The sequence below is a fragment of the Triturus cristatus genome, chromosome 8 (genome assembly GCF_964204655.1).
Source record: "Triturus cristatus chromosome 8, aTriCri1.1, whole genome shotgun sequence".
Taxonomy (NCBI): Eukaryota; Metazoa; Chordata; class Amphibia; order Caudata; family Salamandridae; genus Triturus; species Triturus cristatus.
Window position 1 is genome coordinate 331,599,463 of NC_140591.1, and position 25,585 is coordinate 331,625,047.

A 25,585-nucleotide genomic window follows, 5' to 3' on the forward strand; every position below is an offset into this window, starting at 1 on the left:
GGTTTCTGGCATCACAGCCTTCGTCGGCCCGGCTTGCCTGAATCCTGATGGTGCAATGAGCAAGGGACTCACGTCTGAGCATACCCTCCCACACTGAGTGTGGATGAAAACGATTTGGGAAAAAGGGGGTGGTGATGGACAGAGTTTCTGAATGATGCAGAATACTCTTACCAAGTCAAGAGATCATGGTTTTAATCCATCACCGTTTTTTAGCTCACTGCACCATCCCAGCTCAGAACCTGGCTACATGCAAATTAGTCTGTACCTGTCCCAGTGCATGATGGGAACAGGGCAAACCAAAATACCAAGCCAATTCTTATACTGGGAAGGAAACAAGCTTCCGGGGACCGGTTTCTGGCATCACAGCCTTCATCGGCCCGGCTTGCCTGAATCCTGATGGTGCAATGAGCAAGGGACTCACGTCTGAGCATACCCTCCCACACTGAGTGTGGATGAAATCGATTTGGGAAAAAGGGGGTGGTGATGGACAGAGTTTCTGAATGATGCAGAATACTCTTACCAAGTCAAGAGATCATGGTTTTAATCCATCACCGTTTTTTAGCTCACTGCACCATCCCAGCTCAGAACCTGGCTACATGCAAATTTGTCTGTACCTGTCCCAGTGCATGATGGGAACAGGGCAAACCAAAATACCAAGCCAATTCTTATACTGGGAAGGAAACAAGCTTCCGGGGACCGGTTTCTGGCATCACAGCCTTCGTCGGCCCGGCTTGCCTGAATCCTGATGGTGCAATGAGCAAGGGACTCACGTCTGAGCATACCCTCCCACACTGAGTGTGGATGAAATCGATTTGGGAAAAAGGGGGTGGTGATGGACAGAGTTTCTGAATGATGCAGAATACTCTTACCAAGTCAAGAGATCATGGTTTTAATCCATCACCGTTTTTTAGCTCACTGCACCATCCCAGCTCAGAACCTGGCTACATGCAAATTAGTCTGTACCTGTCCCAGTGCATGATGGGAACAGGGCAAACCAAAATACCAAGCCAATTCTTATACTGGGAAGGAAACAAGCTTCCAGGGACTGGTTTCTGGCATCACAGCCTTCGTCGGCCCGGCTTGCCTGAATCCTGATGGTGCAATGAGCAAGGGACTCACGTCTGAGCATACCCTCCCACACTGAGTGTGGATGAAATCGATTTGGGAAAAAGGGGGTGGTGATGGACAGAGTTTCTGAATGATGCAGAATACTCTTACCAAGTCAAGAGATCATGGTTTTAATCCATCACCGTTTTTTAGCTCACTGCACCATCCCAGCTCAGAACCTGGCTACATGCAAATTGTGGGAGGGTATGCTCAGACGTGAGTCCCTTGCTCATTGCACCATCAGGATTCAGGCAAGCCGGGCCGACGAAGGCTGTGATGCCAGAAACCGGTCCCCGGAAGCTTGTTTCCTTCCCAGTATAAGAATTGGCTTGGTACTTTGGTTTGCCCTGTTCCCATCATGCACTGGGACAGGTATAGACTAATTTGCATGTAGCCTGGTTCTGAGCTGGGATGGTGCAGTGAGCTAAAAAACGGTGATGGATTAAAACCATGATCTCTTGACTTGGTAAGAGTATTCTGCATCATTCAGAAACTCTGTCCATCACCACCCCCTTTTTCCCAAATCGATTTTATCCACACTCAGTGTGGGAGGGTATGCTCAGACATGAGTCCCTTGCTCATTGCACCATCAGGATTCAGGCAAGCCGGGCCGACGAAGGCTGTGATGTCAGAAACCGGTCCCCGGAAGCTTGTTTCCTTCCCAGTATAAGAATTGGCTTGGTACTTTGGTTTGCCCTGTTCCCATCATGCACTGGGACAGGTATAGACTAATTTGCATGTAGCCTGGTTCTGAGCTGGGATGGTGCAGTGAGCTAAAAAACGGTGATGGATTAAAACCATGATCTCTTGACTTGGTAAGAGTATTCTGCATCATTCAGAAACTCTGTCCATCACCACCCCCTTTTTCCCGAATCGGCTTGTGGGGCAACGCCCCAGCGCCCTAATGGACGCACCGCCAACGGCATAGCCTGCATGCTGCAATCTAGTGATAGTCTGATGTAATCGACTACAGCCACCAGTGCAGTTTCTATGCTATGAAAAGCTCTAAAGCCAGACTGCGTGTGGTCCAGTAGATGATGTTCATCTAAACAGGAGGAAAGTTATTTATTCACAAGAGCTTCTAGAACCTTGCCTAGAGAGGGGAGGAGATAATTGGGCGCCGGTAATGATGTGATTGGGCTAGGATAACTGTCAGTTGCCTCTCTTCCCTTTAACCCAAAATAAGATATGGGTGGAAGTAGGGAGAGCTTGTTACCGACCAAGATGGTCGTACCCTGCTAGATCTCCCACCTGACACTGGTTCCCGAGCCCCCAGCATAGATAATCCGGGGGCTTTCTGGCTCCTGACCTTTTGGGAGAGGCCATGCCCTGCTGGAGATGCCCCGGGGGAGCATCAGAACCACTGGGGCTGATAGCAAACCCCATCAGTCAGCAGGCAGGGGCTACAGCTTAACAATGCTATTGTGACAGTGACACCTCAACCAGCCTGCCGTTCCTGATGATTGCGGCAGCCACCTTATTCCCTACTGGCTGCGTTGCCTAGATCTGACTGTACTCCTGATGGCTGCACCAGCTGCCTCTTTCACTCCTGTTGGCTATGGGGCTGCATCCTACTTAGCTCTTTCAAGACACTGCAGATTTGACTAGCACAGCCCAGCAGTTCATTGGCTGCTGCCTGACACAGTGACCGAAAGGGGCCCTGCTTCATCACCTGCATACCTACAGGGCTGCACCTCCTGCAGAGATGACTGGGGACCCACTCAGCCTTGTTGGAGGCTGCATACACTTTCTTGTGACCGCACCCGGAATAGGTGTGGCTGGGCCTGCACCCTCATTGCAGCTTTAACTACCTCCTTGGCCCTCTTGCCGCATTGACCACTCCTGGCCCCTCCTTTCCTCCTGCGGTAGCACCTGCAAATCTTTTCTCTGACTGGTGACCAATAGGCCTTATCAGCCTTCGTGGAGCTGGTTTGCGCTCATTGCGACCTTCGTGGAGAACTGGCTGGCAGCCCTCACCCGAGGTGTTAGGTGGTAAATGTTCATGCCCTGCATTGCATGCCACCCACACACCCAGCATCAAGGGTGGCTCCCTGCTGCCTATAGTCCCTTTCTCCATGAATACCAGCTGGGACTCCTGCTAAAGTACCGTCTTGGAGGCTCTTTGGACTCATGTTTGCCTTCTTCTGGCCCCCCTGCTAGAGTTTCGTGCAAACTAAGGCCATCTGCAGATGCAGTGTACACATGAGGGGCTGCCCCATGTGCTATTGTACAGAAGGCCCACATAGTAGATGACGGACATCTGGCTGCCACTCTGGTTTCCGAGTTCACGACCCTAGATTTTCCTGCAGGGAAACCTGGCGCCTGCCACCAGCCTGACGCTTACCCCCTCATCCAGCTGTGGTGTGGGTTTCTTAAGCACTTCTGCCACCCCTCCATGCTGTAACCTAATTCGGCGGCCCGCTGGCTACTATTCTCGGAGGCAGTAGGGCACTCTAAGTCCCATGCCGCCTGCGATTCACCATCAGAGCAACACCCACTTTCCTCAAAGAATATGGATGCCTTGATGAAATAGATCTCTGATATTAGATTCACCCTCTCCACTATGAATGACAAAATGACGGACCTTGCCATGGAGGTAAAGTCACTTCGAACAGAGGTGACTGCCTTTCATGGTCGTTTAAAGTCCTTGGATGCATGGGTAGACCAGATTGGGGCAAGGACATTTATTTTCTCCTCAACAAAGTTACAGACCTGGAAGGTAGGCCCCGAAGGGACAATATCCATATCTTTGGGGTCCCAAAGGAGATGGAGGGGGACCATATGCTGGCCTTTCTGACAGATTTCATACCCAAGTTGCTCGATGTCCACTTATATGAACCCTTGGAGTTTCAAAGGGCACATAGAGTCTTCTCCTGTGCAACAACACAGGAAAAACACCCCTCCGCCCAATTTGTTGCTTGCCTTTTACGCCACCAGCATGCATGAGCTTTCCTTCATCAGCACAGCAAGTGCCAGAACAACTAATCTATGAGAGCGGAAGCATCACCTCGACTTCGATGACTACTCTATGTACACGAGAGCCTCCCAGGATACCACGATGGACGCACAATGCTCAGAGTGTGGCAGGTCTCAGCCGCTCAGGTCAGAAACAACAGCATCTCCAGGGCTCATGGCCCAGGGAGTCGGACCGCCATGACCTCCACCAGTTGGTTGAGGCCCTCAGCAGAGGTTGGGAGTGAGATGAGTCCCATTCACCACTCCAGAAGATAATGACACAGGTCTTTCAGGGTTCACCTTCCACTTGACTGAATTTGATTTCTCCTACCCATCAGGTGAATTCCCCCCCAACTTTCTCCTTGATGTACCTCTACCCCATGTAGCGACTTTGGTGTTGCTGCATCTTTCCTAAGCCCTGAGCCTGGGACAACCATGCTGCTGATCCCCTCTCCCGAGGATGACGGACCTCTTTATGCCCCCTGGGATCTCCCAGCCCCCTGCCTCATCAAGGAGCTCCCCAACTGCTGTACTCCTGAGAGTCGATACCATGCCTTTGCTTCATAGTCACTGTGAGTGTTTGCTACTACCTGCTGTCTAGTTCCCTGCTCCCCAGTTGTGTTCCGTCTTTCCTCGCGTAGGGCACCTCCAACCCCTCTACTGCTCCTAATACACTTACAGTGGGCCCAGGGAAGCGTAGCAGGTTTAGGTTCCAGACACAAAACAGAGTTTCTTCTTCCCTTTCCTTCTCAGTTCGCATCACATCACGTTCGCATTACTGCAGAGGGCCCTGCCCATATCTCATTCATAGCAGAAATCTGAGCTCTCTACTCCTCTGCCCCTTCCATACTTTTATGAACGGATGCCGCTGTGACTCACTGTTGCCTCTCTGAATGCCAATAGCCTTTCCCACTTCATCAAATGAAAGAAAGTCCTCCATTATTTCCACTCAAAGCGAATGAACATTGACCTCCTCCAAGAAACTCACCTGAACCTCACTGAACCCCTGAAGCTTAAAGGTGATTGGGTGGGCGTCATTATTAGTAGTCGTACCCGAACGACAGATGTCCCTCCTGCCCATCTGTTCCAAGAAATGTAGGTTGTCTCCTCATTCAACAGAATCTCCCTTGTGAGGTGTTCCAGTCTTTGGACCGAGAACAAGGTCTGATGGGTTTTTACTAAATTGCGTTTTCCAGACCAGACACTGATCCTGGGCTCCATCTATGCACCCAGTGCTACTAGGACTCACTTTCTAGCTGATCTCTCCCATAGACACCTAGCCTTTGGCAGCACCCATTTACTACAGGGCAGCGACTGGAATTTAGCCACCGACTGACTTTTGGATCGGACAGGACGACCAGATGTCCGCACAGAAGTGGATAGAGCAGTCCTGTATGATCTTGCATTGGACTACGCCCTTATAGATGCATGGCGTCTCCTACATTCTTCGGGTAGGGAATACACTTTCCTCTCTTGTATGGTACACAAACCTGCATCGACTACTTCCTCCTCCGGAGTCAGCTTCTCCCTTTTGTTACTGATTGTACTATCCTTATAACTTGCTATTGATTTGATTACTACATAAATGAATATAATCACTAAATTGCTGCCATTTTGGAACAGTGATTGCAAAACCTTTCGGGGCCTCAAAATATTGACTGTGATCCATGTATATGTTGAAACAGTGCTCAAAAAAATTTAAGGGGCCAAAGAAAAACTAACTTTGGGGAAGGCTTGGCATATCGTCATAAACACGAAATATTTACCTATGGGAACCTTAGTTTATGTTCAATTAAGGTTGTGGAGCAGAACAGTTGGATGACATAGATAGACTGTCATAGTGTCTATGACAAAAAACCTAATGACTCTTGAAATTCACCCACTATCATATCAATATACCTTTTTGTATCTAATTTGCCCAAGAAGGGAATCACTCTAATGTACAATATCCAGTTTTGATCTAAGAGGGGCCCACTGTAATATATTGTTTGCCTCGCTCCCCGCGAGGCAGGGGCCTGCAGCCTTCTCTAGGCAGGCACATGCAGCCTCCTCGGAGACAAACATGTTTCTATTCAATGTGTGTTCCACGCTCCATGGCGGAATGTCAACTATGGATTTCCCAGCAACATTCAGCTGTGCCAGGGATCTACAGCTGTTGGATGTCAACGATCATGCGTTCTGTCGTTTCTCTAAAATAAAGCCTTCAAACTCACCTCTTCTGGCTCGGCATTCATTTACCACACCCACATGCACCCGCTCCTTCCCCAGTGAGGCTGAACTGAGTTTTCCACCTCAGAAAAGCCCTACATATATAAGTCCTTAAGAGATCCATCCATCATAATAACCCCGTCTCAACAGTACCAAGTGGTTGGATATGGTGAGATGGCTCTCTCTGGCATCAGGGCAGAGCAGCACAATTTCCATGTGGATGTAGACCTCTGATTTCTCCATCTTCTGATCTGGACTAGCAATAGCCCTCAATCAACTGGCTATGTCCTCTGTCCCATTTATCTATAATCTGGGGACAGCATTGGTCACTTCCCTCCCTAAGTGGATGGTCAGCATAGTCAGACAAAATAGCTGTCGTAGCAACACTCCTATGTGTCCCACAGAAGACTACCACTAGCATATGATGGAATCCAACATTTTCAGAATCACCAGCTGAGCAATGACACAAAAAATTCATTATGACAAAGAAGGTTCTAGAGGATCTGCTTCTGTAGAGCCAGGGAACTGTAAGCGAGTTGAGAATTGCCCAGCCTACTGGACTTTTACAATGCTGTCCGTTCTGTCGGTCAATGTTGAGTTAGGCTGCCTGGTGTTTGTTGCCTAACATAAAAGAGGTACTTGGAAGGGTTCTTTTGTTGATAACCTGCCTTTTATTAAGAAAAAGCCATGAACAAAGCTGGCAAGAAAGGGAACACTCATGTGTTTAGAATAAGATATACAGTGTTGAGTTGAGCATTTGACAAACCGGTTCTTGGATTTTGTGTTCAGTCTCGCGATACGATTAGAGAAGATATCTAAGTTGGGGGCCATACAATTTGGTAGTATCATTAAGCTTCATAGAGAGTTTGGGATTGATGCTTTGCTTGATTAGGAAGACAGAAAGTCAACTGAGGTCAGTGAGAGACACTCTCAGCCACATCATTCACTTCATATATGCCGATCATGGTGCGAAAGACAGAGGGCATGTTTGTCTCACAGCAGGAAGTCCACTTCTGTCCAAGTTCAAACATGCCTGTTGTTTTGTAGCCTCATGGCCCACTCTGAGTTTAAATGCAATGAGAAAGTCAAAGTGAAGGGGCAAACAATTTCGGAAGGAAATAACATTTAAATGGAGTCTCGGTAAAGAAAAGCTGGAAGGTATAACAACCCATCCCTATTTAGGGACATTTTCTCTTGTAATATCGAAAATGAGTATATACAGCTAGTCAAGAGATATCCCATGGCAGCGGGTTAAGAGCATTCTATAATGCTTTATGACAGAAACATTTTTGCAATTTAGTGCTGGTATATTGTTTGAAAGTCTCCCTGACTCTGTAATATGCCACAGAAATCATAGAAGCTGACAAATGTCATTTATGGATGTATTTGAGGGACAAATACTATGCAAAATGTTCAGTCTGAATACCCTTGCTGCCACTCAGCCTATTAGGCTTGAGCTTGGGTTGAATAGTACTTTTGTTCTGGCTTGAGCTGCAGTATTACTTTGGGGTCATTGCCAATTTAATAGCAAAATAATGCCTTATGCAAGCTAATGTTCTTAAAAATATTTAAACAAAAAAAAGAACATAGAGTTTTTTAATAGAAATTGTATTTATTCACTAAAGTTATTTAGGATCTGGCAAGATGATTTTGAAGCTATGTATATGTTGCGGTTAAATCAGTTTTTATGTACCATTAACGTTGGGCTAGATACTCATTTCTGTTCTAAAAAGAAAAAATTATCGAATTATTTCCATCTACTTTATGAAAAAAACACATCCATATTTAATATGGAACCTTGATCATATAATATGTCATTTGATTCTGCTATTGAGAATGAATATGCTACATTAAAAAGTGTAACAGGTGCTTGACAAAATATGTCTGTCAAAGAAAAGATTTGTGAATTATGTAACAATGGTGTACAAGATCTCAATCATGTAATGTTTGTATGTCCTGCATTACATTTTACACATCAATTTTCAAAGCTTCTTTTTATAAGACTTAATGCCCGGTCTGTTGAAAATCTACATCAACTGTTATTTTTACACAAAAATAAAATGATCTGTTTACATTGTTTTAGATTTTTAAAAAGGTTTTCATATTTGTATTGAAAGGTAATAAGGTTTTTGTTTTGACATATGTTTGTTGACCTCTTTGGAGATCCAAATCTTAAAATAATAATCAATCAATCAAATTGCAAGGCTCCCAGAACTGAAGATGTTCATTTAGGTGTTGGCGATTTTTTGAGCCTGCACGGAACATCTGCAGATTAGTTCGAAAGTGCCCCCTTCCCAGTTTGCATTTTACCATTGGACTATCTGTCTTTATTCTAAAATGTTTTCAGCTAAAGTATTGCTTTATGATTTAAAAGATGACTTTAGGATTCAAACTTTTTGGAGTAGTGGGAAACGCTAGGTATCTAGGGGTTAAAATTAGTGCTAATATAGATGAAATTGTCAATATTAATCTGGAGCCTCTGATACAGAAATCTAAAGTAGAGTTTAATAGGATGAATAATCTTCACCTCACACTATTAGGTAGGTGTAATGTAATAAAAATGTTGTTTTTACCTAAAGTTTTATACTTTTTTAGAGCTATTCCTGTGGAGATTAACAAATCATGGTTTTTGACGATGAATCAAATGATTACTAGATTTTTGTGGGCTGGGCAACGTCCTCGAAGAGCTTTAAAATATATGACTTTATCTAGAGATCCCGGAGGCTGGTCAGTTCCAAATTGCCAATTATATTATTGGGCTGCGGCACTACAGCAGATGTCTGATTTATTGGGAAGACACAGTGGGACAATGAGAGAAACAGCCAATGTCTCCATATATGAGTTAATATTTGGGACAGAGGCCCGCGGCTGTCTCATGCGACATATTGATTTTGCTCACTTTAAGAGAGTCAAATTTAAGGTACTGATTGGAGCATTTAGGGTGTGTACTGCAGTCCGAAAAAAATTGAATATTGGTAGAATTCATAGATATTCCCCTTTAGATAATAATGATTTGCTCCCAGTAATATTTCACGATGGTTATATGAAAATATGGGTGGATAGGGGTGTCAGATACATCGGGGATCTAATGGAAGATAAGGATGTATGTTTATTTGATACTATTAAGGACAAATTTGGGCTAGGGAACAATAATTTTTTTAAATACCTACAATTAAGGGATTTTTTAACCAAGAAGGTAGCTAACTGTAGTAAAATTCCCCTACTGGAAATGTTGCTGGTGGCTTTCCCAACCTTATCTACAATATGTAAATTACTTAATAAAGAAATTGGTGACAATACAAATAAACATATAATCCGCTGGCAGGAGACGCTTCAAGCATATATCAAGGAATGTGAGGATTCCCTTTTGTTAAGCCAGACAGCATTTATCTCGGCCAATCTTCAAGTGCAGTGTTTTAAAACATGGTTTAATTTATATATTACACCAGCACAGATTTATAGAATGGGGCGGGACGTCAGGTATACACTGCTTCCGCTGTGGATTATGAGCTGCTGATAGCGTGCACATGTTCGCCACCTGTCCTAAACTCGATCCCTTGGTAATTGAGATGGGTAATTATCTGAGAAATGTGCTGGGATTCGAGGTAGATATTACACCTCAAGTGATAGTCTTCGGGGTAAGCAAGCAGGAAATGGCAGAACCAAATCAGACTTTGCTATTTACAGCTATGACGGTGTACAGGCTATGTTTGGGTAGTGTCTTTCTTGACAAAGATCCCCCTTCAATCAGTAGCGGTCCCTGGAGGGAGTTCAGTGGGGCAGTGAGGCGGGGCGGGGGAGGGGAAATGTAAACACCGGAATATGGATGAACGGAGGTAAGTACACATTTAAATAAATAAAACGAATTCCTTTACGCGCGCTGCATCACAAAATGCGATGCAGCGCGCGCAACGAAATTTGTTTTATTTATTCAAATGTGTACTTACCTCCGTTCATCCATATTCTGTTTTTTACATTTCCCCACCCTGCCCCTCCCCCACCCCGCCTCACTGCCCCACCGAACTCCCTCCACGGACCGCTACTGCCTTCAATACATGTTTGGCTGGGGAAGCTATTAGCCATATACCGGTGGGAGAGTGCAGTATATAAGCGCAGGGGATTCAGAGCAAAAAAGAAAGGGACTGCTATATGGGCGCCAGTATTTAGATGGCTTAACGAGGACTTGGTCCCTTCGACGTTAGAATAGCTTAATTATTTTGAAATCCTTCAAGGGTAGGGGATACAGAATGTACTCTCATTTATCTTTTTCCTTTCTTTGTCTTTTTCTTCTTTTTTATTTTTAAGTAAATCAAATTTCTTTTTCCTTTCTTCTGGTATATAATATTTGTAGTATATGTGCATAAGTGTACCTCCTTAGGACCTGAGGGAGGGGGGTGGGATGTGTAAGGTGGGGGTAGGAATTGTGGGAAAAAACAAGACATCGAGAGTTTATATATTGTTTAGCATATGCTTTGTTTGTTGTTCTTCTGTTTGCTGTCGAAATAAATATTTTACAAAAAAACTTTTTGGAACAGTATGGCATTTGGTATCTAGGAACATCTCTACATTGTTCTATAATCCTTGGATTGTCAAGAAGAAGACCAATTATTATTCACACTCGGTGCTATAGAAGTCAATTCAAATGTCCTACTTTTCCCAATTTTATTTGCTACCTTTAGAAATCAACCCAAAGAAAAGAACTTGACAGTATAGGCTGATCTAACAGTTTACAGTGGATAACACCATTGACCTCAGCAACTATTTAGTGCACTAAACTGCTCCAGTAGATCGGACATTGAGAAAGCTTGAAGTTTGGGCACTGTTAGCAGAGGTTAATATTAAAACTGCTTTTCACTTTCCGCAGTGATTCCATGGGATTTTCAGTTGTTGAGGATTCAGTTGCATTCTGGTCCCACCCGTGCATGCCCATGTATTGATCTGTGCCACTTACAGCTAAATGCAGTATTACTACTTCTGGGTTCAGGAATGCCAATTTAGAACTTCCATATATGTTATAATCGGGCCCCAAATAGAAATTTAGAGTTTACCTTCTCCTCTCTGGAGCTTCATCCATAAATGGCTTGAAGACTAAGACAGATTATGCCAATGTATGATGGGTGGACATGGTAAAGGAAACATGTTTTTTATATTATGGTTCCTATTAAATGAAGCTGAGAAATGATTGTCTAACACCATTGGTGTTAAGGAACATGTTATGGAGAATAAATTAGGCCTTAAGATTGTGTGAAGACTGTTCAAATATGGGCGCTCAACACATCCAATTACATATGACACCGAAATGCAGTCATTATATGACAGTGCAGTATATTGTGATCTTTTATGTTAATTCAAGAACTGGATTCGTTTTGATGTTTTTCTTAGAAATAATGTAAGCACTGTATCAAAAGTATAACTTTAATATCTGTCTACATATCAGATTATCATCTCACTGTGTAGAGTTGTAATATGATTACATGCAAATTTTACGGACTTTTCAAAATAAATTAAATTGAACTAGACTGTGAGAGTTATGGGCATGGCCACAGGAACTATGCGATTTTGCGGCTGCGGTATTTCCTACATAACTATGGATTAGCCACATTTTCCATTCAATCCATCTTCTGCTGCGTAATCTACAGGTTTTAACAACAGAATTGTTTGTGTCTTAAACAGATCAAAAGTTACTAAAATTACAGCAAAACGTTTTGCTACATAGTGGAAGGCCCTTTGCAAAGGTTGACTGGTCATGTTTCTGTTGCTATTTGCAGTAAGTGGGTGTCAGGGTTCACAGTAGGTTTCCTCCTTCCCATCTCACTCTGGCGACTACTTCCCCCTCACAGACTAAACTGAAGACAGTTTATCCCCTTAGCTGGAGCGCAAGCTGGCACCCGCAGAAATTCTAACTTGGCTGCCATAATTCCAACACTGCTACAGCATATTGCTGTTTAGCAGTCTAGTCTATTGAAATAATGAAGGTCAGGTGAAGTGCGCTTCAACATTCCACAGCGCACTTAACTATACAAAAACTTGTGAAGAACTCTATTACAAATTCAGAAGAGAAGAAGAATTAAAGCAGCCTAATAAGAATTAAACTGATAAGATAAAAAGAGCGTCATGCACAGTGAGTAAAGTAGATAAAGGGCAGAATAAATATAACCAATTCAAAGGAAAGAATAATAAGCAAACACTTACCACAATCTTTCTTGCATAATAGCCACAAGCCAGAATCTGCGGCAGGACGTTCCTGAAATAGAAAAGGAAAATTAACAAGCTAAGAAAAAACTTCTCATCTCAACCAGACAAATAACACGAGAAGTAAAAAGAGTAGCAAGCTTCCCAAGTTTCCCTGGTAAGCTAAGTTATCTAAAATAAAAAGAGAAGTTGGTCACAAGTAAGTGTTGAGTATATGCTAAAGTTGAATTGTGTACAGGTCTGCAAGAAGTAAGAAGAAAAGAAGATCTTGCAGAACAGGCCGAGTGCTGGAAGCAGTCTCTTCTCTGTCCCCAACCCCTTTCCCATCTTAGAACTTACCTGCGATTGAATGCTGATAGGCCTAGCAGGGAAGGTTCTGAAAAGGGCATTGGAACTAACGCCGTTCTGCTCCTGTGCGGTTCAATAGAGGAAGGGCATTGCCCCTTGACAGTGGGTGTCAGTACTAGTACTAATGAGTTAAACCTTTACCCGATAGTCTTGACTTGAATAAAAATGACATAATAATGAGGCAATACTATCACAAAATATGCCGCATTATGGTGGATAATTTGTCTTTTCTTTCTACGTAATTCAGCAAACCCTGCCGCATCATTTGGTCCTTCCTTGATGCATCATTCCTATGCCGCTGGTTATGAGCATACTTTGGCAAAGTTCATGATTATGCACCTCACATAGTGGTTAAACATAGATTCATTCATTTTCTTGCCACTCCCTTACCCTAGATGACAAGGCAAGTTATTTTCACAACTCCAGGTATCTTCTGCCTTGTATGAACTTCAGATGGTGGTGAATAAGAGCTAAGGACCATAAAACCCACTTTTCGGCTAAAGCTAGGCAAGAGGTGCACTATAGGCAATTATTTGAGTGATTTCACAGTCATATAGCCTGCGGTACCAGTGGCTAAAACTGAAATTCATGTGTTTAGTGATGCCACTGGCACTGTTGGTTTTGTAGCTCTTTTGAGTGATGAATTGTGCATATAATTGTTACAGGTTTTGTTAAGAGCAACCCTTCCTTGGAAATGTCACCAATTATGGTCACAGGTTGTTGCCCAAAGTGTTATGTTTTGGTATCATAGAATGCCTTTAACAAGCAGAGAGCAGTGTGGAAGAGGGTCTTGAGTTGGGGAAGAGGATGTTCTTATTTTGCTTAAAGGCAAAGCAGGAACTTGCCTCCTCTTCAACTTTGAAGCACCTAGGATATCTCAACATTGACTGAGGCAATGCATCGTAAAAGCATTACCGAGACTTCAACTGCTTACTCCAGCTTCACAACCTCTCACAAAGCCCGTCCTCTCCAAAACATTCATGGGGCGAAATTGTGGCTTTATTCATAACAACACTCACAGCTAACTCATATCTACCTCTGATCAAGATTGATTGGTCCAGCAATTATGCTATTCCTTTCTGCTACCCTGCAGTCAAGGATGCAGTCCATGAAAGCAAGGAGCAGATCTAGACCCCTTGTTTGAGAAATGTCACTGAATTCAAAAGAGAGGGAACTCATCTAAAAAATGAGCAAGCTAGACCCAGTTAGCAACATGCACAGTTTATTTACCAGCTTCCACGAAGCTATTGAGGACTTTGTCAACATGGCAGCTTCTCTTAAATTAAACCACCCCACAACCAAATTCGGTCAACCTCTGTTCAACTGCTCACTTCTCATATTAACACGTTCCCTCTGAAATCTAGATAATGAATGGATCAGCACAAACATCCTCCCCCATGCAAATCCATACTAAAAGCTGCAAGGAAGAATTACAACCTTTCAATCCAAATATCTAAAGCAAATTACACCCAAAAGCACACCACCATTTCCCAGAGCCCCGCTTGATTGCTGTTCGAATTGACCCACAAGAACATCACCATCCCTGAATAACATATTTAATGCTATGTCTTCAAAAATGCAATTACTTCCTTACATCTTTCACCTAGAAAATCCCAACCAAGAGAGACAAAATAATTTAAATAGTTGTCACCAGTTGTAGGAAGGTGGAATCTGACTATATGGTTGCCCCCAACTTTTTTCCTAGTATTTGGATGGTTTTTGACTAGTCTGGCTGGGATCCTGCTATCCAGGACCCCAGCCTATCTGCTTCCTCCCTAAAACTGATGTGAGTACCCTAGGTACATACCAATTGGATATTGAGGACACCCTGTCAGCCCCTTGTAGATGGTACCCTAGGTACCCAGGGCATGGGTCTCTCAGAGGCCTACCAGGGGCGGCAGCACTTATTGTGCCACCCCTGGGACAGCCATACAAAATGACACCACCAGACCACTACTGTAGTCTGGGTAAGGTGGTGCTTGCACCCCTTACAGGGATATAGGTATCCTGTATCCCACTTAATACAACACATATATCCTCATAGGTCACCCCTAAGGCAGGCCTTGCTAATCCTACAAGGCAGGGTGCTGAGATATGTGTGAGGGGGAACCCCTACCTGAGTAGGGCCCCTCTGCAACCTTCGTAAAACTATTGCTGGGTTGTTTTTAGTGTAGCCATACCATATACTCTTAACCGCATTATAAGTAATCGCGATAGCGTGATAACTTGAGAATGGCTACACAGAACCATATCGTGTTTGGTGTCAAACATGTAGGAATCATACCCCCAATCCAGCCATGTGAGTGAGGGCATGATTCCCCCCTGCTAGAGGGGCGATATGGGAAAAGCGGCAGAATTTAGACACCAATTTAAAAGTGCACTCGTAGTACAAAACTGATGCTACCCACCACCCACACGACTCTGGCTGCCTGTTGCTGGGCAGAACTCCAGCCATGGCAGCTGGACAATAGGGATCTTGTTGCAGGGAGGTGCTCCCACCTCCCCAGACAGACTATGTGGATTGGAACTGGGTGGGTGCACCATAGGATGTCTTTCAGACTTGCACGTAGGCTTCTCCAGTGCCTACTTCTGCATACACCGCCTCAAACCGGTTCAGGGGCATCCTGTCCCCTGCCCAGGCGGGAAACCACACAAAGGGGAGAGGGTGTAGCCACCCTTTCCCGCCTGAACTCTCATTGGTGGGCTCTGATCTGGACACTCCCCTAATCTTTGGATAAAGGTGAATACAGGGTCCCCAGAGCCTCAGATTATTCTTGAACTTCACAGACTTGAACTTCGACTTGCTGCCGCACAGCTGAAAGAAGAAATCTCCCTTGGGGTAAAGGAGTTACCCCACTGCTTGGCAGGCACCTGAAACAGTGCAAGTGACCCAGTTGGAACCTCGCTGCTCCTACGGACATCGATGACTCTTTCCTACCTTGAGGTGGGTTTCCAAGCATCCCAGAGGCCAGTGAGTGTGCACAGCAAAGCTCAGCACCGTGGACCCTGTGGGTGCCAAGATCCCTAATACCCCAGGACACCGGCCACCTCTTGCACAGCACCCGACCCCGACAAGTGGGGAAGTTGTGCCTTGGCCCATTATTGAGCCAACCTCTCAGCATCATCTGTGCCAAAGATCGACGCCCTAGCCTGCACCGGCGACCCATGGGTGCATCTTTATGCACGCCAAATAGCTGCCTCCCGCAGTCCCTTGTCTCTCAACTGGTGGGCCCTAGCAGAGGTCAATCTTCAATTCCAAGAGTTCCTCTGGTTGCGTTAATCCTGTTCTTCAGTCTCCTTGCTGGAGATCTTGCTCAGACCTCGTGGGTCTGCACCAGTAGCAGTTTTGTGTTTCTTGCGTGGGTTGCAGTTGCCAAGGCTTAGTGGATCCAATCCGGACACTAATACTGCAGCAACCCTCATCCTGTATGGGACAGTTGCCCTCCAGAAGCTGGTCTTCCTTGACACCTCCTGGACCCCGTGGCTGACGATCCAAGCTACACCTCTTCTACCTGGAAGCACCCGACATTGAAGGGCTCCTTCTCCTGAGCCCCCTGGTCACTGTGCCGTGACCCAGACTCTGTCCCCTCTGCTTTCAGGTCCTTCCCTTCAAGATCTACATTTTCATTCTTCACGACATCGACGACGCTAGCAGCAGTTCTTCACGTTTTGCCATTGAAAATCAGCCCGCGACCCGACATCGAAAACGACCTATGCACCCGGCTTCCCTGGGGCAGGTAACAGTGGTACCTCGGTACTCTCGTGGGTGTGGGCCCTTCAAAAGCTTAACTCTAAAGTATTCAACTTGAACTCCTGCTAGAAGTGTTTTTAATCTTGTAAAATTCAACCGCGACATTCTCCATTGGCTTTAATAGAGATCCAGACAGTAGCTTTAGCCACTGCACGCGTCTCCCGTGGGTCCCCTTCCTCACTACCTTGGGTGGTTTCACAAGGGGCCAGCGGCCCTAAATGCCCTAGGCATTGTCTGTAGAATTGTCGTGGTTCTTATACCACTTTTCTGATATATGGTTTGGTCCCCCCTGGGGACCTATGATTCCAGTGCTATTCATTGTAACTATCAATGCTTGTTTGAATTGTATCTTTACCTCTAGCCTCATAAAGAGACTAGTGGGATTATTCTTAGAATAAATACATATATTTTATATATATACCTGTGTGGACTACTCTTTCATTTGGTTATTCAAGAGGTTATCTATGGTAAAACAATAAGCTTAACACTCCTTCAAGACTTAGCCTGAAGGCTGCTCTCCACAGCTACCACTAGGATAGCTTTCTTTAAAGGTTGTCTTTAACCTATCACCATAAGAGTCGAATTGGACTGGTGCAAGGTGTCCCCTATAACTAGAGGACAGCATATGCCAGGCCAACTTCTCACACCAGTTAACTACATTCCAAAAACCCAAAAAATATCAAATACTTTTCCATTAGTTACAATGGGTGATCGCCACATAAAAGTAGACCACTTTGGCCAGCCAGCTACAATAAAGACCAAAACAAATTTCAATCTACCAGAACCAGCATTGCAACTTGTGAAGTTTAATTCACTGATGCAGGGAACGTTCGCAAATCATCACAAAAACAGTTCAAATCATCTATGCTGTACGAACATTCTATCCAATTACAGGCCAGTCACCACTTGCCCTGGTATTTTATTACAACTGAGAAATATGTATCCAGCCAGGCAGACTTCTGCTAGAAAACAATTGGTACAGTTTACAAGTAGGCTTCAGCACAGAAACAGGATCACTCTCAGTGCTTGATGATATCCACCATGTTCTAAAACAAGGAGAGACATTCCTACTCACTATATTGCGTCAATTTTACAGTATTCCTCACTGTATATCAACAGAAAATGTTGATACCATACAACATTGAATGGGCTCGTGAAATCAAGTTGCAGGCTCTCCTCGTTTTTATCACACCCCGGCCAAATTGTGAACACCGGCTATCATGCATCTAATTTGGTGTTCAATGCATGTGGAGACCCTCGTGGGTCAAACTTTCCCCACCATTTTTTAACTTACATTTAGAGCCTCTGAGGACTTAAGTATCAGACACAGGAGACAATGTTCAACAATGCAGGGATGTCACACAGCTATACCTGAAGATATGCCTGTGAAAAACTGCAAATCTGGATGCCTTATAACTTTTTGATGTTGAATGTAAATATAACTGAATTCCTCCTCATCTCTCCCAGATCCAAATACAGAATCTATACTAGTCTAATCAAGGAACTAAAGGTAGAAGGCTACTCCCTGCTGTATTATATTTCATATATTATAAAATCAATGGGCCTTTACCCTGGACAATACTCTAATACTACAACACATAGAAATATACTGGCTCAATCTGAAATATGTACTTATATTCACTAAAGTAAATAAAGCAATATCTAAAAATCATCTAATAACAGCAGCACCAACCCTACTAACATCTTGTCTTGAATATGGAAATGCCCTCCTAACAAGAACCCCACTCTCCTATCAGGGTGGTCTTTCATTCCACAGCTTAATTAATCTTGGGCATGTAAAAATATGACCACACATCACCGATCCTCAAGAGCTTCTCAAGCTACCCTAGAAGATAGGGTACATTTCTAAAATGGCTGCCTGATATAGAAAGCCATTCACCTGTACAAACCTCATTATCTGGCCAGCATATGGACTATATTAAAAGAAAGACACAACTCTCCAGATGAGGCCTCCAGAAATAGACCCAACTTGCTGCTGTGGTTTGAAGAACTAAATGTAACAATACAGATGTGATGTCCAGAATGGGGCACAATATTCAGAGGTGACCTCAAGGACTGGACACAACATACCGTAGGCAGCCCCCAGCACTGAAAACATTACTCAAGATGTTTTTTCTGGACCTGAACACAGTATGTCAAATGAGGTCCAAATGAGGTTCATTGTAATTGAACACAACATTTCAGATGTCTTGATGTGGTCTCCAGAACTGAGCACAATAATCCAGATGAGGTTTCCAAAACTGAGGACAATATGGCAAAGTTGTCCTCTAGCACTCCGGAAGAAGCCATTTTAACTGGTCATCACATAGCAATGTTGGCTTAAATATCTGGAAAGACAAGGTGTAGCTCAGCTTCCAGAACTGGACAGAATACTCTACAGGAGACCTCCAAGAATAGCACACCACATTTTAGGTCTAGTGTGACATCGCAGTTGTCTGTAAGACTTATTGATACTGAATAGTAACAAGCATTTGCAATGCAGTAGGTATTGCATTACTGAAAGTTTGAGCTATTGCCGTTGCGTTATTTGTAACAATACCAATACCTCAAACTTTCAGTAATGTGAGACTGATTGCATTGCAAATGCTTGTTTCTTTGACATGGAACATATTACTTGAGTTCAGTCTGCTTCTAAGCACTCAGATAAGGAACTCAAAGGATATTAAGATAAAACACGGTTTCAGAGAATCACCTAATTTTAGTCACGCAGTGAAGCCAGGGCAGGAAGCAAACAGACGCAACCAAATACGAAACCGACCATTTAGTCACAGATTTGTCTGATCCAGGTGAAATTCGTTATATATTTTCAGCAATTTTGTGTGATATTTATTACATTTGTAACATTTATTAATACAATTTGATTTTTTTATACCAATTTTAAGGAGATTTACAGAAAAGCACCGGGCGATTAAGAATCGTTAACGTTTTCAGCCCTCAAGTTCTTGGATATGTGGGTTGTCAGAACGTGAACAGATCATGCAATTTTAACCAGGGGCTGCTGGTATTGATTAGACTGGAAGGGTTCAGTTTTTGCTAAATGTTACCATCAGGTTTGAACATTAGATTCGGTGGGAAAAAAAAGAATCTTCAGTGTTTTTTTCCTATTTATTTTTCTTTTGAAGCAATGGCAGCACCCGCTCTTTAGCTTAAAATGTTTAAAGCTAAAGCACGGGTGCCGCGATTGTAACAAATGTAAAAAAATAGAGAAAAAAAGGCGTGCAGCTGTATTTTTTTCTATTTATTAACGTCTGACGCAATCATGGCTTGCCCTGCATTAGGTTTAAACATCTTAATCTAAAGCACGGGTGCCGAGATTGCTTCAAAAGTAAATAAATAGGAAAAAAAGGCATACAGCTGCATTTTCTTCTATTTATTAACTTCTGAAGCAATCGCAGCACCCACGCTTTTGCTTAAGATGCTTAAAGCTAAAGCGGGCATGCTGCGATTGTACAAAAAGTAAAGAAATAGAAAAAAGGCATGCAGCCGAGTTCGGCGAGCCACAAATAAGAAAAGAAAGGTGCGACCACCATTATTGCAACTGAGGCATACCGCACTAAAAAAATAGAAAGACATTGGGGGGAGAGCTTGTCCTGCCTTTAACAGCAGGCAGGTGAAAAAGCTTTAACAAAATAGGGCTCACAGGCTGAAATTAAAACATGTAGAGTAACAACACATGGAAAAGGGACTGTCCTCATGGGAGGTTACAACTGGAGAAAAGGCGGTACTAAGGAGCGGCTACTAAACCTATTGACAAATCAAAAGCCACCATTTACAAAGCACAGTAACAGGAGCCAATTGAAAAGATGGGTGAAAAATGGGCAGAACTTAAAGTCCATACCTGAATACAGCATGTCTCAAAGAGACAGCGCAAGAGCTGACTAGGCGAGACCTAAAAAGGTGCATAGAGTTGGCTTTGGCTACACTCAGAAGAGTATTTCCCTCTCTTCTCCCTCTTTTCATCCCATTAGCTGTTTGATGTAACATTCTGCCTCCTCAAGAAAACTTGAATTGGAATGTTTATAGGATCAATTTGAATGTCAAAAGTACATTGAATAATATCACACATTGCATTCTTTTGCAACCCTCCTGCCTCCGTCGTGTTCCGGGGAATGTGGTGGAAAAGAGGTGACAAGAAGGGCACAACAGGGCATGCTAGGGGAGGAATATCCGCTCCCCTCCTTGTTGCCGTGGTGAAAGATGGGGGTCAGGCTGCGCCTCTATGGCCTGCAGCCCCTGGCTGGAATCCTCCACAGTTTCCTCAGGTATGGATTTTAAACTGAGAAAACCAGGTCCAGTGTTTCCAGACCAAGGTATACCGTAAATACCGGGCTACTTTTAGTGTTCAGAGCAGTATCTCCTCCATGAACACCACTCGTATGTGTGAGGGAATGTTTTACTGCTGATGCTTGAACTTCGATTGTTGCTTGTGCTTGAGAGTACCTGACACTGTGGCTGTTCATTCAGTGTTCTAATAACTAACGTTCACTATGCAGAAAACAAAGCTATACATTTTGTCAATGCCTGTTCATTTGATGCAGTACTTAATTAATTTATATTATGTTTAACTTTACTTTGCACCCAATGCAAATTTTGCTAGGATAATCTTCTCAGTGTATCAAACAATATAAAAGAGATGTTGTCCTATGGACCTGGACCCACTCACATGGCATTTCAACAGACCAGTACTGCTTGGGCAGATAACGTTTGATTGATCATAAACGTTTAGTGACGGTTGCCTCCATTAATTCTCACCATTAAATGACATTTACAACTATAATTTTTTATAAAAATGTGCAAAATAGTTGAAGATGAAAAACATGAGATTTTCTACTGCATCGTAAAAGCATGCAGAAGTGTTTTGAAAAAGTGAAAATGTAAAAGACGTAAAAAAAGAAAGAGAAAAAGTTATTTGCTTATGCAATGTAGTCACGCATTTAAGAATTCAAAAATAGTTAACCTAGAAAATGTGCTTCTGATGATTACTAAATGTGACAAATGAAACTAATGCTTACATAATGAAACACTTGAAAATGATTAAAATGTTTAGTTTAAAGATGTTTGACAATATGAAGATTCGCAGTTTTACTTTAGCAATGTGTGATACAAACGTGAATAACAAATGTGACACGTATATTAATCTGTTTTGAAACTATAAACGTAAATTTTTTTTTAGTAGTACCTAATATTGACATGTATCTTCTGAAGAAAAGAATAATGAGTGAACTAAGAAAACGGAATTATTCATATTAATGTGTGTTTTATATTAATCATAACGTAATAACGATTCAGTACGTTTTCATGTAGGCCGCAAATGCTCCTTTGTCCTCATTCAAAAGGCAGAATCTAGCTTAAGTAGTCATTTCAGACGTGGGGCGTGGCTACAGCTGCAATGGAGGCAGATGTGTTCGAGTAGAGCTCTGAAGGAGGCTCCCCTGAAAAGGCTGACAACTCCGGACATAGCTGTACATGAAGACACCACTACAGCGGAGCGTACGCGGGGTGTCTTCTTGGTGCAGCGACATCGATTTGGACTCGCCCAAGCCCCACTGTGCACCATCTGACTGGTGAGGCCGCTTGCTGCATGGCCCCGGTGAGGACGGCTTAAACTACGCAAGCCCGGGGTCTGGTTCCACCCACAAGGCCGCGAGGAATGGCGCAGTTGCCAAGAACAGCCGGCAACTGACTCTGACTACGGCTCCTGTCCTGATGCCTGCTGCTGCGTGGTGTGCTGCAGCGGGGGACCCGGCCGTGCTGCCCTCCTGCCTTTGCGGGTGCGGGCCGATACTACTTGCTGCTCGCCTTGCCGCGGGAGTGGGGCTGTGAGAGGCGGCGGGGACTGGACTTCCAGGATGGCCGTCACACTGGCTGCGGAGTAGATATGAGCAACCCCCGGCCCCCGATGTAACATTGTGGACGCTCGCCCCCCTGCTGCCCGGACCTACACTATCGGTGGAGTGCGGGGAGTGGCTGGAGCCCCGGCGGCACTATCTGCGGGATCCCGGACCTTGCCTCTGCCCGGCTAGGCGCCCGACGACTGCGGTGGCTGCAGGGGCGTGAGGTCTGCGGATCCTGTTTGGCCCGGTCGGGCTGCTGCTGTTCGTGCGGCACAACCGGGGGGAGTGCCCCACCCCTCCTCCTGTTGAAGGGCTGAGAGTGGCCGCTGCCTGGATCGGCTTTGCCGTTGCCGCCGCCGGGGCGGGGTCGCAGTGGTTGTGCTCCCCGCTGGCAGGCCGTGAGCTGTGGCGGGCTGCTGCTTCTTGAAATCCCTGCGCATCATTGACGGTGAGAGACGTATTGCGACTGAGGCCCCCGGGAAATTTTTTGGCTTACTATGAGGGTCTGTACAGCTTACTGCCTCCCAGGGAATTACACGCCACTACCCTGGAGCTCTCTTAGCCCACTGTGTTGACGGTGGAGACACCATGAGGCTGCTACCCCTACGGGGTCGTTGCCGCGCAGGAGCTGAGGCGCAGGCTTGGGGCCTGGACTACCGTCGCCTGAAGCGGCGGCGAGCTTCCTGCCATCCTCCTAACGGCCACTGCGCAGCTGAAGTGAGCACGATACCACACGGCCATACCGCACCTGTCGCATCCCGCATGCTCTGCCTGGGTGGTCTCCCGGTGAATGAGTTAGTGGTTGCAACTTGTTCAATCTGCCACCGATCCTGACCCACCTTGACTGTCGGCAGAACAGCGAATTGCTGCACCCACACCTACCAGGATCTAGGTGACTGTGTGCTGTGGTTACTGACTGAGGAGTGGGGGGAGTTCAGGAGAGCGGACAGCGGGACCTCACTGCCTGGACCGAGAACTGTCGAGTATCTGCTGACTGGGGCCTGCTGGCGCAGAAGAAGGGAACATAGTGGCGCACACATCCTGGTGACACTGCGTAGGGCTCTCCCTGGGTGCGAGAACAGTAGAGGCGAACAAAATCTGCACCCGATGTCGGTACTCGAGCACGGACCGGAACGGGTGGAACGCCAGCCATACCAACGCCGTCCAAGTCCAAATCGGACAAAATGGTGAAGCAGGGGTCGGCGGATCAGACCGCAAGCAAGCTAGATGCGGTACTTGCCTCAATGGAACGCCTGGAGGAAACCATCAATCAAACCCGCACCTTCCTGGAATCCAAAATAGATAAGGTGGCTATCGATCTTACACATCTGCACGCAGATCACCGGAAACTAGCAGACCGCACCACCGCTTTGGAATCTACGCTCGCTGACATCAAACCACAGGTGACACAGTCGGATAAACAAGTGCAAGACTTACTGAACCGTGTGGAGTTCCTGGAGGATAGAGCGGAGGATGCCGAAGGGAGGGCGCGACGCAACAATGTCCACATAGTGGGTGTGCCGGAAAAATGGGAAGGAAAAGACCCTGCCTTACACATGGAGACCTGGCGCAGAGATCTACTGCCAGAGGGGTCCCTCTCACCAAACTTTGTCATAGAGCGTGCCCACAGGGTCCCGGCGAGAACCCCCCTACGGGATCGAACCTACGGCCTCTACTTCTTTGGATTCTTAACTAACGGGATCGAGATACCATTTTGCAGGAGACCAGGAAGCTCCAGGATGTACACATAGACAACCACAAAGTAATGTTCTTTCCAGACTACACCATCCAGGTACAGCGCCAGAGATCTTCGTTCATGGTGGTGAAGAGGCGTCTGAGGCAAAATGACTTGAAATATTCCCTGTTGTTCCCTGCGTGACTGCGGGGGGTAGCCAACGATAAAACGCACCTTTCCAATACACCGGAAGAGGCAGAAGGCTGGCTGGATACATTCACTAATGCGGGGCCCGAGATAAAGCTGTAACTGCACCACTGCCTAAGCTGAAAGACCCTTTCCGCCGCCAGCGTAGGGAGCGCAGGTCTATGAGACTGGGGACACCACCCACGCCACCGATGGGCCCACACTCGGAATTGATCCTAAGCGGGCAGAGCAACGCCTTGTAAGAGGTGGCAGAGATCAGCGGGTCACCAAGGACCAAGGAGGCATCCAACGAGACTTGTCCAGTGACAATGAACGGATATATGGCCTGCAGAACTCACAAGACTCGACCGAACAACCAGATGTCACCCCACAGACGGCAGACTTGATCGCATGAATGCTGCAGGTTCCTGTCTTTGTCGGGACTACGGATCGAGGTATTGGGGTACATATGTGGAGACGAACTGCTGTTGGAAAGATAGACATTTGAGACGTGAGTCGTTATGACCCTACACTGTTCATTCATTGCTGGGATTACTGATGTGCTTCGGGAGGGGGGTAGCGGGACCCAGGTATATATTGACACTACCCTATGGGCATCTAGGCACATGACCCCCCTTGGTGTATGCTCCTGAGTCATCGTACGTAGTTTGTCACATCCATATTGCATTTTGCCTGTGAATCGGGAGCCCCTGGGATGCTAGACACGTTGATTGTATACTAACGTAGAGTAGTCCGCAGTGCACCTCCCCGGATTGATCTGACTGTTATCTCCAGTTGGAGGTTTGGACGATTGCTGGTTGCATTCTCGCCCTTTTGGTATTATAAATGATTATGTTTTTATTGGAATTTTATGTTGAGACATCATCTGTTACGAGTGGTTTTATGCAAAGCCATGGGCTGCGAGCCAGAGGGCTAGACAAGACGTATGATGCTCAGTTGTATTCAATGTATATGGCTGTGGGGCTGCTACAGACACAGGTTTGCTTGATGCATTGGGGGGATTATGTCTTTCTTTAAGATAGGTACATGGAATGTGAGGGGTATGCATTCGCCGTCGCGTAGGTATCAGATCTACTCGTACCTCAAGCGACACCATATACAAATTGCCTTGCTGCAAGAGACCCACGTGGCAAAATCAGAGATACAACACTTACACCGTCGCTGGCGTGGCCAGCTATTTGCCACAGGGTACTCAGCATTTGCACGAGGTGCACTAATCTAGGAGAGGGCAGGTGTTCCACTCACGATCACACAGTCACTTGCGGACGCGGAGGGGAGGTATGTAAT

At 45.2% G+C, this 25,585-nt stretch overlaps 1 protein-coding gene across 1 annotated transcript in view; it reads right to left on the minus strand.

Moving 5' to 3' along the window:
• CDX2 (caudal type homeobox 2) overlaps positions 1–25,585 on the minus strand; it is a 188,920-nt gene that overhangs the window by 49,865 nt on the left and 113,470 nt on the right. Inside the window, exon 3 of the mRNA XM_085621637.1 lies at positions 12,463–12,514. Coding sequence (XP_085477763.1) covers positions 12,463–12,514 — 52 coding nt within the window. The remainder of the gene's footprint in view (positions 1–12,462; positions 12,515–25,585) is intronic.